This window comes from Habropoda laboriosa, unplaced genomic scaffold (genome assembly GCF_001263275.1).
Source record: "Habropoda laboriosa isolate 0110345459 unplaced genomic scaffold, ASM126327v1 scaffold5, whole genome shotgun sequence".
Taxonomy (NCBI): Eukaryota; Metazoa; Arthropoda; class Insecta; order Hymenoptera; family Apidae; genus Habropoda; species Habropoda laboriosa.
The window spans coordinates 3,690,623-3,705,759 of NW_017100161.1; the positions used below are offsets into that span (position 1 = coordinate 3,690,623).

Genomic DNA, 15,137 nt, shown 5'->3' on the forward strand with positions numbered 1-15,137 from the left:
AGATCAGGGCGTAAAATCGCGCTCAGGTAACGTTTCTTCTTTTTTCTTCCTTTTTGTTTCTTTCGGAAATTTTGTACTACGTCCTCTGTTCCCCCTTTTTCTTTCGAAAGGAACGCTCGAGGTTGCTCCATGGGCTTTATTTTTCCATGGAAATTCTCGTCCTATCGAACGACGAATGTAAATACGATTCGTATGGCTCTTCTTCTGCTAAGTTCACATCGTCGTCTCCGTTTTTTTTTTTTTTTTTTTTTTTGATTTTGGTAGAAAGGATAAACGACGGCACATTCGTCCTAGGCCCTTCTTCAATCTTCTCGTAGAAAAAACCTCGTCTATCTAAATCTTCCTTCTAAACTCTGGAACACGTACATCGCGAATACAACCCTCCGCTCCACTTTCGCCTAACTTTATATACTTCATTGTGCACGTTTCGTGTTAACTTTCTAAGCCTCCTCGATTCTGGATCAAACTTGAGGATCGTTTTAGGCCGTGAATATATACTACACATACACATATATATTCCATCCAGATATTCCCATTTAGAAATGTTTCGTCGACATCGTTACTAGACCGTTCTCACTATATTTAGGCTAGCTTTGTTTTGGCAGTGATCACTATGAGTTTCTTTTACTTTTTGTTTTTTTTGGTCCGTGTCTAATCGTTGGGTTCGCGATCGTCTGATCGATCTCTACGTACAACAAACTGTATCCCAAGGCTACTTCTTCAGCGTGCCAAAGCCCGATGAGAGCTACTCGATCCCATTGATCCGGGGTCCAGTGTGCCGATATGTTTATCTGAAAAATCGGCTGATCGATGGTCCGGGCAATTGAATCGGCCGTTTAGCCTTCCTGTTCGATCGCCCCCCCCCGCCAGCCTCGAAAGTCCTCGCCTCGGGGATCGAACGATTCGCTCCGCCGTTTGATTGGCGTTGCACGCGGTGTTTCATTTGCCATTCAGCTTCGTCAAGCCGATGGAACGCGGCCGTTTACACGGCGACGCCTTTCGCTCGGCCCCCGCACTGCAATCGATCCTGTTTTATTAGCTTTGGATACTCGACAAGCATCCAGTTTGGAACAATACCCAGCTACTACACGTAACAAACAGCACGTTCCACGATCGATCTCTCATTTGTAATCAGCGCGACGACTTCATTCACCATTCCCGACCAACTTCATTTTCCATTCCCCCTCTAGTTTCTTTCTTCCTTATCTTTTCACTCTTCGTTTATTCTCCTCTGTCTTTCGTTCGTAGTTGTCGTCGTCGTCGTCGTTGTTTGCTTCTTAGCCCTCTCTCGACACGATCCTCTTCCCTACAATGATCCACAACGATCAACGTTTCGTTTGTTATTCTTCTGTTTCTCTTTTGGCACACGTCGTAGCTTGTCCACGTGTCTCGTGTATGACGCTAAACGAATCTAAATCTGTCGTGTGTCGTCACGTGGACAGCTGATCGATCGATGATCGAACGTCGCCGATGACGGAGGTCGAACCGCGTTGCGATCGACTCAACCACCCCGGCGACTACATATGCTATAAGCAGGTCTCCTTCTGGTCGACCACGTTCACGACCACCGAGGCCTGGGTGGGCAGCTCCTTCTGGACGGGCACACCAGTCGGGACCTCTTCGAGTATTGGTCAAAGGGTCGTGGTCCTCGATACGGCCGCCGAGGGAGGGGGCGGCGGCGGTGGCGGCGATATCACCACGTCTGGCTCACCCGCCAGGTCGCAGTCGAATCTCCAAAGAATACTCTCAGGGTGGTCACCTCCTGAACATCAAACGATTCTCTTTAAGCCTCTTTAATCGACGGTTAATTATCTCTTCTTTTTCACTTTTCTCTAAGATGCAGATGAAGGATTTTACTTTTTTCAAAACGCCAGTCTAGCTTTCATATATTCTACGTGATATACGTTCCAGTCGCGCGATTTCTGTTTGCCAATTAGAAAAATTGTACAAAATTTCGTTTCATATTTTTTTTCCACCGCCTCTGATGATACTAATCGAACGCGACATAGTACACGAGAATAAATTTCTCTATTTGTTTTTCATAAAGTTTCGCAGAGTACCAATTAGCTGTGTATTTTTATTTTTATTCGTTTTCAGTTAACCCGTATTCAGAGAGCAGACTTTTATTCGAATTTTCGGAAATCTAAATTTTTCACGAAAATTTGATCAATCGTACCGTACATGGAAAATTGACATTTTTAACGAAGAGAAATTAGAGTGTAACTAACCTTGACCCAAGACGATGCTTGAAGAGCCCCGTCTCTGTCTCAGTGGGGGTGGTTGGTGCTTGTGCGTATGACTGTGATTGTGGCTGTGTGAATGTGAGTGGCAGTGTGTGTGACGTGTGTGCGTGGGCGTGGCTTTGCACGGTGGCTGTTGCTGTTGTTGTTGCTGCTGCTGCTGAGGATGAAGATGAGGATGAGGCCTGTGCTAGGTGTTCCCGCCACGGGCCGCTCCCACTTGATCGAAGCTCAATGATTTCTTCATCTCCGTCATCGACAACGCACCACCCTCCTGCTGATAAAATAGGAAAACCCCTGTGTTAGCTATATCGAGGACTGCGTGATCGGCGAACACTCACCCCTCTCGCTCCTCGAACGAGCCATCCTCTAACTTTCTTTCTTTTTTTTTTTATCCTCTCTCACTCTCTTTCTCTCCCTCTCTTTCACGTGGCCGCGAGCGAGCGAGTTATTAAAAGTTGCCTGGGCCTCGTTAAAACTTGTCGAAACTTTTTAAAAGCTCGTAAAGAAGTTATCGCCGACTCACGTGGCTCTACATACACATCTATACGTATCGAAATCACTGGTGACTTTACAGGGCGTTCTCTCTCTCTCGTTCCAACTATGTATATGTCTCGCCTACCAACAATCTTCGAAATATTCTCTGAACAATCACGTCGACACTTTCTTCCCTCTTTGTTTCTTTTCTAACAATTTTCTATTTCGTTGGAAATTGTGCAGAAAGTTGTACATTTTTCTTTGGAAGATTTACGAAGTCTGTTTCCGTATCGATTGCTAAAACACGTCCAGCTGCGACCCCGTGATCGGAGAAACGAACTTATTTGCGATGAAAATATGTACCGGTGTGCCATGGGGATCGAGTTTCGATAGAATATCGGCAGGTAAAGGCGAGACAGAGGCTTTGCCAGAGCTGTGACTGGATGTATACGACAGATATAAATTTTTTGTTGCTGTAGTTTGTCTCGTTCCGGGAGGAAGAGCAGCGCGGTATGGAAAAAAAGAAAAAGAGAAGGGAGGAACCGCGTGAAACGCGTGCCGCGACCGATTTGATGGAAGTGAATTCGTACGAACGGAAGCACGATGCTTCGAAACGTTTCAATTTGTCGAACAGAAAGACCCGTGAATCGAGCGGGCTTGGTATTGAATTTTTGCAACTTGAATTTTCGCTAACACTTCCATGTGCACTCGACTATCAAACACAGTGCTCCTCAATCCTATTCGACAAATTTTGCGTTTACCGTGAAAACTGTAAAAATATACGACTCTATAAAAACAGGGAAGAATAATGACTATAAAAACTGTAGAGAGTCTCGGTATCTTTCCTTAAACTTGCCAAATTTTGTCGGAAATTTCACCGCATCGATCGGAGAGATACGCCGAATTATGTACATCCATCACGGGACTGTACGAAACTCGTTCGAAACGAATAGATAGATTAGACGAAAGGGGAGGATCATCGAGGAAATTCAGAGAATAGCTATAAATATTCCAGGTGGATCGTACAGAAACAGCACGTCGCGACACTGATTAAAGTATTGAATGGAGAAACCGGAGGAATTCGAAACGGGAATACTCGTCTCTCGTTTCTTCCCATCTCCGATCACCTTGCGAAACCAGAAACCGCGAAACTTGATTAAATCGGTAATTCCAGCTCGATCGAATTCTGATTAAATTTAAAGCAAATTGGCCGGCGACGCTAGAATTGCTCTCGAATTTCATTCCCATTGTGTCAAGAAAATATTGCCTCCTCTTCAAATCTCAGCCGCGAAACCGCGTGAATTTGTAATTTCATTAAACGCACAGCATCCTTTTACCCAACTTTTCGAGATTTCTTTAATAGGAAGTAATTACCGGTTCCTGGAAGATGCTGTACAACGAAGACACGTTGTGTAAAGTGTCTTGGAACATTTCGTTCTATTTGTTTCCTCTGTTAAGGGAGACAATACCGCGTGGCGAAAGAATAGCGATGAGAATCAGCCTCGCGGAAGTATCGACAGAGGCTGACCCGCTTCTTCCGCAGTTCTGACCGTGCACAGTTCGGGATATCCCGAGGATTCTCTGGCCGGGTAACACCGGAACGAGGTTGGAAAATGTGACGTAGCCTGGAAAAATCACTTCCGCCACGATCAGGAGCACCATTCACGGACGAGCCGCTCGAGAACGTGGAATCGTTCCGGGTCGACAGCTCGCCCTTTCCAATCTTGTTTAACGAACACTCTATTCTCTGACTGATGCAGTTGCACAGCGGGCAGATATTCGATGTGCTACAGGGTACAAGTAGCGTAATCGAATGTGACGAGTTACTTAACGCCGCGGTATCGCGTCGATATGCAAATGGATTGGAAATTCGATACACAGGGTGTATCATTTTCTTCCCAGTTCAAATTCTCCACGAGCAAAAATAAGCAAAAGAATACAGGTACACCTTCTATAAACGCTGAACGTACTCTTCGTATTCTCGTTCGATGGCGAGAACGGAGGACGACGATCCTTCGAAGAGTGAAAGAAAAAGAATTCTTTTTTTTCCGTTCGAGGGAAATAAAGACAACGAGAGAAAGGAAACTGTAAAAAAAAGTTTACTTTAAATTTCGAGGCAAGACCGGTAAACTTTTTTTTCCACAGCGAATATAAAGCTGTCTCTCTGGACGGTGTTTTCGAATTCCTCGCACGCCAGTTCGTTTGTTCGACTTGGACGAACTCTGGAACTCGCTGCGGGAACGATCGATGGCTCTCGGAGGCTCAGCGAACGAACTGTCGGCCAGAGGTTTGTTCCCGTCGACGAACGACGACGAATTTGAGGTGACGTCGTCGCTGGACGATATTACGGAACGTTCAACATCAGCAATACGGGGCATGCAATCAAGTATTATACACACGGACACAATGCGTATGCCGAAGTGGTACCCGCGAAATGTAAAAGCATGCGTGATCGAGGTAACGCGTCCTTCCGTGATGAAACGCGCGACTCTCGATCCGCCAGCAGCAAGATATATACTGGACCGTGCCAAAATGCAGAATACGCCCACGCAACAAATATACAGACACACACAGGTATATACAGATAATGTTGCAGTATCCTCGTACCAGTACGGAACAAATAAATAAATTCAATGGAAATTGTACAACAACGTATAATATACATCCGATCTATGTATTAGCAGATATCAGATAGATAGACAGACAGAGAGACACATGAAAACGAGACAGAAAAGATACGGAAAGAATGATCAAGGGAGAATTGTCGGCGCAAGCACTCCCATTTGCAATAATACTCCCTTTCTCGCTTCGGCCCAGCGTTTCTCTCCCCAGTCCTTACTCTCTCGCGCTTCCGTTTTTCGAAGCTGTGACGAAAGAAACACACAGATCGCTGCTGGGCTCCATGGAGTCTGCGCCTCGATCACGGTAATCGAATCTTTCGAATGGGGGAAACACTCGTGAAATTATCCGTATCCTGGATGATACGCTTCCAGATGGATCTGTATCGTAAATATGAGACACGAGGGGGTCTTCGTCGTTGGGATACCCCTAGACACGATTGAATCACCGTGAAACAGGCGCTGCTCCGCGATCAGCCGATGGCTACTCTTCGAGATCCTCTCACGGGATACATTTTTATACTCCTTGTTTTTTGGGGACGTCGAAAAGATTGGAAATGCAAAAAATTCTAGCACTGAGAAATATTCTACTTTTTTTTTTGGAAATATCAGCGTTACTGTTGAAAAACGAAGGACTCGAAGAGAGAGCCAGGGTCGCGAGCCCGTCGTGAGGGACAGGACTTACACCATTTAACCGTGGTATCTCGATGCTCGGTATGTAGGTGGTCTCTTCGTGGCCAGTCGAGCAATATCGCGTTCTCCTCCTGGTGGCGCGAGGGCTGCAGCGGTCACACGGCACCGCGGCGTCGGAATTGCGCGCCTTCGCGGCTGGTCTCTGCCGTGAACCGCACCGTACGGCGAACCGCAATTCCGAGGCCATCTCGGCGCACAGGGACTGCCCGGGCCGCGGCGTCGATCGACCAGTGTTTTTTCGTTTTAGTCGCCACCGATGCGTGTAGACACAGGGATCAGCAGAGCAGGCAGAACAATACCAACAAATGATACAGAAAAACGATCACGATACCCATGCAATTCCTCTCGCGCGCCAGGCCGTTTTCTTTTTTCTTCTTCTTCAATTACCAATGTGTTAAGCGTGCTTTCGTTTTAATCCTGATATATGTACATACACTGCCGGCCAAAAGTTTCCTGACCACTTTGCATCGCATAGGTACTCAGGCAGAAATTTTCGGGCAAAAGTTGGAAATTTAAGGTAAACTTTTAACGAATTTTTTTTTGGTACCGTTCTTTTTCTGCTGAAATCGATCCTGGTAACATCGATAACAGATTCGGTATCTGTGTGAATTGATAAGAAACTTGTGGCTGACAGCGAACAGTATTTGTGGTGAAATATGTACAAGACGGAAGGGTGGAGAATGTTTTACGGTTTGATAATATTGCGTTAGCCTGTACAGATGGGAAGGATGGAAACTTTGAGGTATGGTATTTAACACGTTTCGTCTGTTTGCAAATGGTAGGGGAATGGATCGGTTAGGAAAGCTGTGTCGGCCAGTGTTTAACTCGGTATGTGTAGAGGTGTACTGTGTTAAATCAAATCAGTAGAATGAGAGCGTGCGTAGTCAGACCGGCAGGACGCGGCGAGTGTAATCAAGTAAGTGGATCGAAACCTCTTTCGGATAAGTACAACGCGAATCTACTTATTGTTAGTTGGATTTAACTAGACATTCGCGAATGTTCCGTTGATTTGTGTTTGGAAAAACTGTTCAATTAACGTACTCACCGCGATGTTGGTCAACCATGACTGTAATACCATGAATATAGAAAATCTAATTACTTCGATTGCTACATTTCCGAGATAATTACCGCGTTTAATAATAATAGGAGAGTGTAACGGTAACTTGTAATATCTGCATTTATGCAAATTTAAACACGTTGACCACTATTCTCCAAAATTCTTCTGTCAAACCTAACAATTCCAATATACTCTGTCAAAAATTTAAACACCGGTCTCGATCAACGTATCAAAAAGCACACTGCGGTAAATACGTGAAAAAATGAAACACTGGAACGACTAAATACTCCATGCAAAATCGTCTCCAAGCAATTCACAAGAAAAAATACTGAAAAATATATAACAGAAACGGCCTTGCACGCCGCGTAGAGGAAGGTACACTCATGCAGCACGTATATGTACATCCACACGCGAAGCATGAAATCGTACGCGCAATTATCCCGGTGCTTGGTTCGCTTACCCGGTCCGATTGGGCGTTCTTCTTGGAGTTCCAGCAGAACTCGAGGACCGCCACGAGGATCGCTAGAGCCAGGCCGCAGACCAGCACGACAAAGACACCGCCTGCAACGGGAAAAACCGGAAGCTCATTATTTTACCGCCGCCGGCTGTCCCTGCTTCTTTTCTGATGTCGCCCAGCGCCGCGCACGCTTCCAACGGTTAATGTAGCTGCCACCCCGTTACCCTCCATCCGTCCTTCCATTTGTCACCCTCTAACCCTCTTCTCTCGCACCTCGTCACCCTCCTCGCGCCCGTCTGTTTATCTATTTATCTATCCATCTGTCTAGCCTCCAGTCTATACGACCCTGTCGTTATTTACGCCTACGTCTCTCGCCAGCTCTGGCCATCGTCTTTGTTAGCCCCGTCTGAATCTCCTCCTTTCTCCGGCCTCCCTTTCGGCGCGTCTCTGAGAATCTTCTTCGACGCGAGGAGAAAAAGATTGACGGACGTCGGGCAACGAAGCTTCGGCTGAGATAGCTGGGGATCCTTGGTTGAAAGATACAGCTATAGAGAGAGGCTTTTAGTTAAGCTAGTTAAGAGTTGACGGAGATGTGTATAGGCGATTCGTAGGATTTTCGGAGGGTTCTAGTTTGATCTGGGTGTTCTACGCAGAAAGTTGCAGAAAGTTGCAGAACTACAGAGATCGTAAACAGTTCTAACGGGGCTCCTATCGGAATTTATTCCCCGTGCTGATCATTTCGTACGGTTTGCTCGGCTGCACGCCGCCGTCTCGATATTGGATCCGGGCAAGTTTCTTCGCTGGAACTTTCGCTCCAAATTATGACGTCCGTCTGGATTAGCCCGACCGTGAAACATCATTTCGCGAATTTTTATATCGTCGTATCGATGGGAAATGAGGAGGGAAACGGTTCGGTAATATGTTTCTTTTTGGGAGAAATTTATGGACAAGTTAGGATCATTGTCCGCTAAACTGCCTGTCGTCTTCCTGGTTTTTACGAGATGTTAACCTCTGGACAGATTGGATTTTCACGTCGTATTTACGGAAGTTCGGGAAACTTCTCATTTTTACGCTAGAGAAACGGGGATCTAAGGAAGTTCCTCGACTACGTACGCAGGCTTTAAACTTCTCGTATCGCTAGATACACGCGAGCTTCTCACTTCGTCTGGGTACTTTCCAATTGGCGTATCTAACTTCTTGCTTAATCGCTGCTCGAGTCTCGTAGCTTCTTTCCTTCTGCTTGTCCGAGTGTTGCTTCAGTGCGTTACCGTGGTCAAGGATCTCTCGGAATACAGACATCCTTCGAAATTCTCTTTTCCTGAAACTTTTCTGTACAACGATCTTCAGTTTCTTCGCTATTTGTAAAAGATAAGAGATGCAGAATACCCTACTTTGCGCATTCGAAGGAATTTTCGCAGGATTAACAAACCACCTGTGCGTCAGAAAGCTCGATAAACACAAACAAACGTCGGTTAAAAGCAGCTTCGTCGATCTCGATGGTCTAACTTCATCTGCATGCTAAGCAGGACCGCATGCTTGGCTCGTGGTGATCGCGGGGAGGAGAACTCGCGGTACAGATTTACATAACTGCGCTGACGTTGTGATTTGAGCAACGTTTCGCCGGAAAGAGCAAAGTTTCTCGCGTGGACGCCGCTTCTATTTCCTCGTTGTTCCTCTCCCTTCTCGTCGCGGATAATTTCGCGGTGAAACGAAGACAGAGACGGCTACCACTCAACTCGACCACTTCGTCGTTCGAAACGTCCTCGAGTTTCCGCGCGGACAGCGACATCCGCTCGCGGAGAAACCGCGGTTTCACTCGTACAATAGAGTCGTTCGAAGTGGTAGGAGGTACAGTGTTTAGCTCGTGAATTTCTCGGACGAATTAAACAGGCATTAACCCTTCGGCATCTAATGGTGAAATAATTGCAGGAGTTTGTAAAAAGAGGTACTTCTTCGATTCTTGTTCGAGGCTTTATCGAAGCTTCATCGACCAGCTGACTAATTAAAAGACACCTAATTGCGGCTTCGTGACGCGAGAACGGCCAAACCAACGTTGGCGAAACGTCAAGATTGAACAAACTTTGGACACGGCTCAAAATCGGAAGCCTCGAACAGCAATTCGAGCAACCCAGGCCGTGAAAGCCTTAAAACTCTCATAAGGCTCTTCTTGCATTGAAACAAAGTACGTTACTCTGCATATTTCTCCACTTGAAAGTGAAATATCCTCGTTCCGCCTCGAGCGATCTTCACCGAAGATAGAATATAGAAAAAGAAGCGAAGGATCGTAAGAAACGTGGCGACGCCGTGGAAGCAAAGTTGACGGTGAAATTCAAAGACCGTTGAACCTCGTTGGCTGCGCAAATAATCGACACGTCTGGTGGAAAAGGCGATTAACAGAACCGGCTGCAATTTCACGAACCTCCGCCAAGACCTCGTTCGTCCTTCTTCCTGTCTCGGCGAGTACATTCGCGCTGCCGGCAAAGTGGGTACTTACCCAAGTTACAGGGCCAGCCCAGGCGAGAAGAGTGGCGTGGAAAAAAGGAGGAGATAGAACGTCGGGGATTCTCGGTCTCGGTTAGAAAAAAGGAGCACCGGCGGGGATGTAGCGGCTCGAGGAACGCCGGGGAGGTGGAAGATAGAAAGGGAGAACTTGTTGTGACTTCCATAAAATCCAGAAGGGGTTCCCGGGGACTCCGAAAGAAAAATTCTCCAGGAAACTTCTCCTCCGCGAGATTTCGCCGCGCTTGAAAGCACTCCAAGTCCTCTGTTACACCAACCCCTCTCTCTCTCTCTCTCTTCCATCCTCTGGCTTTCTTTGCCAACGTTTATTGCGCGAAGTGTCCCCTTTAATGAACTGAATTTTTCTTTCCGGTCCGAATCGCCGTGTCTCCTTAATTTCCCTCTTTTCTCCTCGGATCTCCCTACTCGATCCTCTTCCCTTCTCCGTCTAAATAACCGAACAATTCCGTCTTTTCACTTCGCTCTCGTCTCTTATCCACCGATCGATACTTCCCTTTTTATCCTCTTGCGAACGTTTCAACGGCGTAGAAACGATCTCCGTTACGCAACCCCGTAGTCTATTGAAATCCATCAATAGTTGGTTATGTAACACGGCATACTCGTGGAAGGGCCACAAATTAAGTTAGTCGGGCACGGAACGCTCGGAACGAACATAATGATTTCGTCCTTCTATGTACGTTTCATGGACCCAGTTCGTTTCCCCCGATATTACTGTGCGTGATTACCGCAGATCGATCATGTGCCTAATTTTCCCCGGAGCATTCGTAGTAGTTCGATACGATCCGTTGTTGCTCCGATGCGATTATTCGTCGAGTGACGTCGTTATTTCCCGCGAAGACGTCACGGTGGAGGGACTAGCGCGACGTTAATTTATTATCGTCGTTCTTCTTTCAACGTTTATTGGCCGACGTTTGACACGGCTGCAATTTGGTTCGAACGGGATGAATTCGTTCCGAAAATGATCGCCGTTCCGTACCGGCGTGACATCAATGGCATTTCCCCACGTTTTATATTTAATTAACGCCACGGCATTCCGCCTGAAAATCTCCGTCTGAAAAATAATTTTACCGCCGCGTCAATTATACACGCTGCGTAAAATGATTTTTCCCCAAGCGGTGTTCGCCTCGTCCGCATTTTTTTCTTCGCCTCGCCGTCCTAAATTCGGGATGAAAAGACCATTCGCTGGCCAGCTTCATCGAGCGAAACCGCTGATAGCTGCGACTAAAAATTTCATTCCTTCCTGGCCAACCTTCCCCGGACGTCAGATAAACTTTCCACTGCTCGACTCTCTTTTTTTCCCCTCTCTCTCTTTCTCTTTCTCGTCCCAGCGATAAATTATACCATCTTTCTCGACGGCGACCACCGTGACACTTTCTCCCAGCACAAAGTGAAATAAAGGGAGAAGGAGAGAGGGAGAGAGAGGAAAAAATGCAATTCTCACCGATATTTTCGACTCCAAGCGCGTTCGCCTTGCTCTCCTTGCTCTTCTCGTCCCTGTTGCACACGTCCCCCGTGTTCTTCCACCACTTATCGTACAGAATCTGTATCACGCCCTTCTCCTGCAGCTCGAGAATCGCCAGAGATATTTTATCCCTCCAGGGCGAACCTGCATATAAAACGGCTTCGTTAGGTCGGTCAAGGAACCGACGGTCTCACTTTGAGAACCTCCGCGGAAGACATCTCGTGGAGATGAAATAGCTACGACCTCGTCCTTCCTTCTTCCTCGAGGCTAGAGCTTCGAGAAAGAAGAGAAAGAAAGAACGCGTGTCTCTCACTTGCACGAATCGCTCACTCTCTCTATTTCTTAACGTGGTTTCCTCGCGAGGGAAACGTAGCGAAGTTTCGTCACGCGACCACGACGCCCGACGATTCGTTATCAAGTGCGCGCAAGACGGTGTCAGGAGGAGTGAATTAAAACACCGACACGTTCGTCCAATTAAGGAAATTGCTTAGCTTCCAGCTCGGACTAGACGCGCAACTTTCAGCTAGCTTACCGAGAATTACGCGGATTAAAACGTCGACTCGTCATTTCGACTCGTTAATTAAGGCGTTCCTCGGCTGGAGGCTCACTGAACGTGGTAATGTATTATAGATCGAAAAAGAATGGAAATTTGCTTGTTGTACGAAACGACGGAGCATAGAAATCGATGATGTTAAATTTGAGTGATTTCGATTACGTCAAAGGAGACACGTCACGTTTTTATCCTACTTCTCACGTATACTACTGATCATAAGTGTTACTTAAAGTACACTTCTTGGTCAAAGTTAATAATTGACCAATTTCCGAATGATTCTATTCAACAATTTTCCTTAGAATCTCAATAATTCTCTAATTACCGTTCACGTTTCCTTCGCAAACAGAAAGCGTCCTAATACACACGTTTTCCTATGACAGACGGGAAATAAAAATCCCCAAATCCCACCGAATTCCCTTCTTTCCCATTTTAGATTCCGCGCCGCTCTGCCGCCAACAAATCCAAGGATTTTACGACGCACGCCGCGAACAATGCTGCGAGCTCTCCCTCCCTTACCGGGCGCACCGCTAAATTCCTCGCGCAATTTCTCGCGCTGTGCAGAACTGCCGCCGGGTAATATTAAAAGCAAACAATATTTACGCCCTTATTTCGCGCCTCCGCGCTGTTTTCTTACGCGGTGGCCCTTGCTCGAACTCGTCAAACGCGCTTTATCGCGCGGCAGCTGAACCGTGCAACATTCTCGAAAGGTCCAGGCGTTGGAAGGATTCCTGTTCGCGTTAACAGTGCTCGTGAATTAATTAAGACCGGAGGATATGAAACGCGGGGAATAAAAAGTAACGGTGAAAGGATGTTAGTTGGCGCGGTATAAGGACGGTTCATTTGTTGATGTGAAAAAGCAGAATTCTCGTCGGTTGAACAATCGTGGAAACACGCGGGAATATTTCTTTGTATATTCTTCACGTTGCAATTGTTTGGTTTTTTTGCTTTTTCCTCGTGGGACGAATATACGCGGCAGACAGGGGTGGTTTTCTGCGGCGAGATATCGAACAGGCTTTATAGCAAAATCGAGCCGCGTGAACGATAGTCTCGATTGTTTTCCAATATTACCTTTCGGGGTGGCAATTCCGTAGCCTTTGCTGTCCAACAGACCGCCAATTTGCGTGAGATTGCAATCCCGTTGTACCGCATAATCGAGCATCGTGGATTCCATGAGAAAGGCATAGTCGCCCTCTAACACCCTCTTCACACCGTCCTCGTAGCTCTTCACGAACACAGACGGCGATTTCGTCTCCATGAACTCCCACATCTTCTTGTAGATGCCTATCTTCGAGTCCTGTTTTTAACACAGTTTTTAACAAAAAATGAAAATACGCCTGAAAAATACGAATGAAAAAAATACGCCTCAGACCTAAATTTTCGAATTAGGTATCAATTCACACCGATGGTGAATTTAATAGAAATTTTTCGTAGATTTCTGTAATAATAATTAACGTTTCAGGGATCAACAGCAGAAATCCGTAAAAATTTCTCGAATTTCTAATTCTTTTCTGAACATTTTTGCATTGCTTTTAATATGTAATTAGTGGATTCCACTTTTAACAGGGTGTTTCCTTTCAAAAGAACATTGACGTGGAATTGTAAAATAATATTCCGTTATTTTTGGTGCAAATGACACCTTCAACGATCTGCAAATAAAGTGATATTACGTTTTAACGGAGACCCTGCGAACGCGACCCGTATTTCGGTCTTTTCCCTCTGTTTTTCTCTAATGGATCGTCGAACGCTAAGAGCCTTTGGAAAACGCTTAAATTCATGTTACTAATAAGCTTTTCCCCACACAGCGTCAAATAACGCATTCATTATTTTCGTATTAATTACCCTTTGTGCCGTGGCTCCACTTTAAACACAACAAAGAGATTTTAATTCTCAATTAGTGAAAAACATTTACGAGACATGGTGGTTGCGTATCGCGTTGCTCGTCTGTTTCGAAATTTACTCGTTAAAGGAGCACCTATCAATTCACTTGGAAAACTCTCTGTGTAACGTTACAAAGGACATTTCTCTCTTTTTTTCCTGCAAATTTCTCTCATCCCTGCAGTGTGTTCTCTGCCAGTTTTTTGATAATGTACATATCTGATGATAAATTTCGAACAGAAACCGTTCCAATAGCGTGGTATTGATAAAACGTAATAGCTGTAGGATACCAAATTGCGTTAGCAATTTAATAAAGCGAAGAGTCCGCGTTCAAGGTTTGATAGGGAAATTCGTCGAAATTCCGCGTCACTGAGAAGTATCTCGAACAAGAGAATATATTTTACCAAATAATTGACACGATTATATACCAGCAATGCTTACGAACAAGTTGCAAAAGCTTTCTAAGGAGAAGTATCCGCAAGAAGCGACTGGAATTGGAATGGAAAATTTCGTGGAACGTTCCACATTGACAATTGCACGGCGTTGATGAATATTAACGAGTCCGCGGCTGCGCGCATGTTCGACGAGAAACGTGACCGAACGTCTCTGTAAATTTGTCGGACGATTTAATTATACACGCGAGAAACTGACGCCAATTATAAAATAACGTTTGTTCCAGCGAGATGCGCGATGCTCGCGCAGCAGCTTTGAAATTTTCACGTTGCTTCAGGTCTCTTGTTGAATTATCTAAATCTCCGGAGAAACTTCGCCGTGTTGCAGTTTCTCGGCGCGCATATCTGGATTTACCTTTCGACCATTTTTCGCGACTAACTTCTTCCCTAGATAACTGAAAGTTGCTCGCGAGAGTAAGAAGTCGCGTTATTTGGCTACCTTCCTCGGTTCTTTAGCAAATTGCAGCTTTTCGGCAAATTTCTACGGGTTGGGTAAAAATGTCGGTGGGTACTTACTCTGAAAAATGTCATCGTACTGCCGCCTTCTAACGTTCCGTAGGAGATCTGAGTCTGTTCCGCAAGATCAGCCGCGTTCTCGATAGGCGTGATCATTCTCTCGACGGTGAGGAACGCGGCCAAGTTCGCCGTGTAAGAGGAGATGATGATCAGAGTGAAGAACCACCAGATTCCGCCTACTATTCTCGTGCTGGTCGCCTGATAATTACGATCGATA

The 15,137-nt window shown here is 45.9% G+C and overlaps 1 protein-coding gene across 1 annotated transcript in view; it reads right to left on the reverse strand.

Annotated features, from left to right (window-relative positions):
- Positions 1-1,685: 1,685 nt before the first annotated feature.
- LOC108578222 (glutamate receptor ionotropic, kainate 2) overlaps positions 1,686-15,137 on the reverse strand; it is a 168,134-nt gene continuing 154,682 nt past the window's right edge. Inside the window, exons 14-20 of the mRNA XM_017941508.1 lie at positions 14,921-15,118; positions 13,146-13,371; positions 11,504-11,668; positions 7,546-7,646; positions 6,023-6,230; positions 2,229-2,517; positions 1,686-1,762 (exon numbers count right to left, since the gene is read on the reverse strand). Coding sequence (XP_017796997.1) covers positions 1,756-1,762; positions 2,229-2,517; positions 6,023-6,230; positions 7,546-7,646; positions 11,504-11,668; positions 13,146-13,371; positions 14,921-15,118 — 1,194 coding nt within the window. The 3' untranslated portion in view covers positions 1,686-1,755. The remainder of the gene's footprint in view (positions 1,763-2,228; positions 2,518-6,022; positions 6,231-7,545; positions 7,647-11,503; positions 11,669-13,145; positions 13,372-14,920; positions 15,119-15,137) is intronic.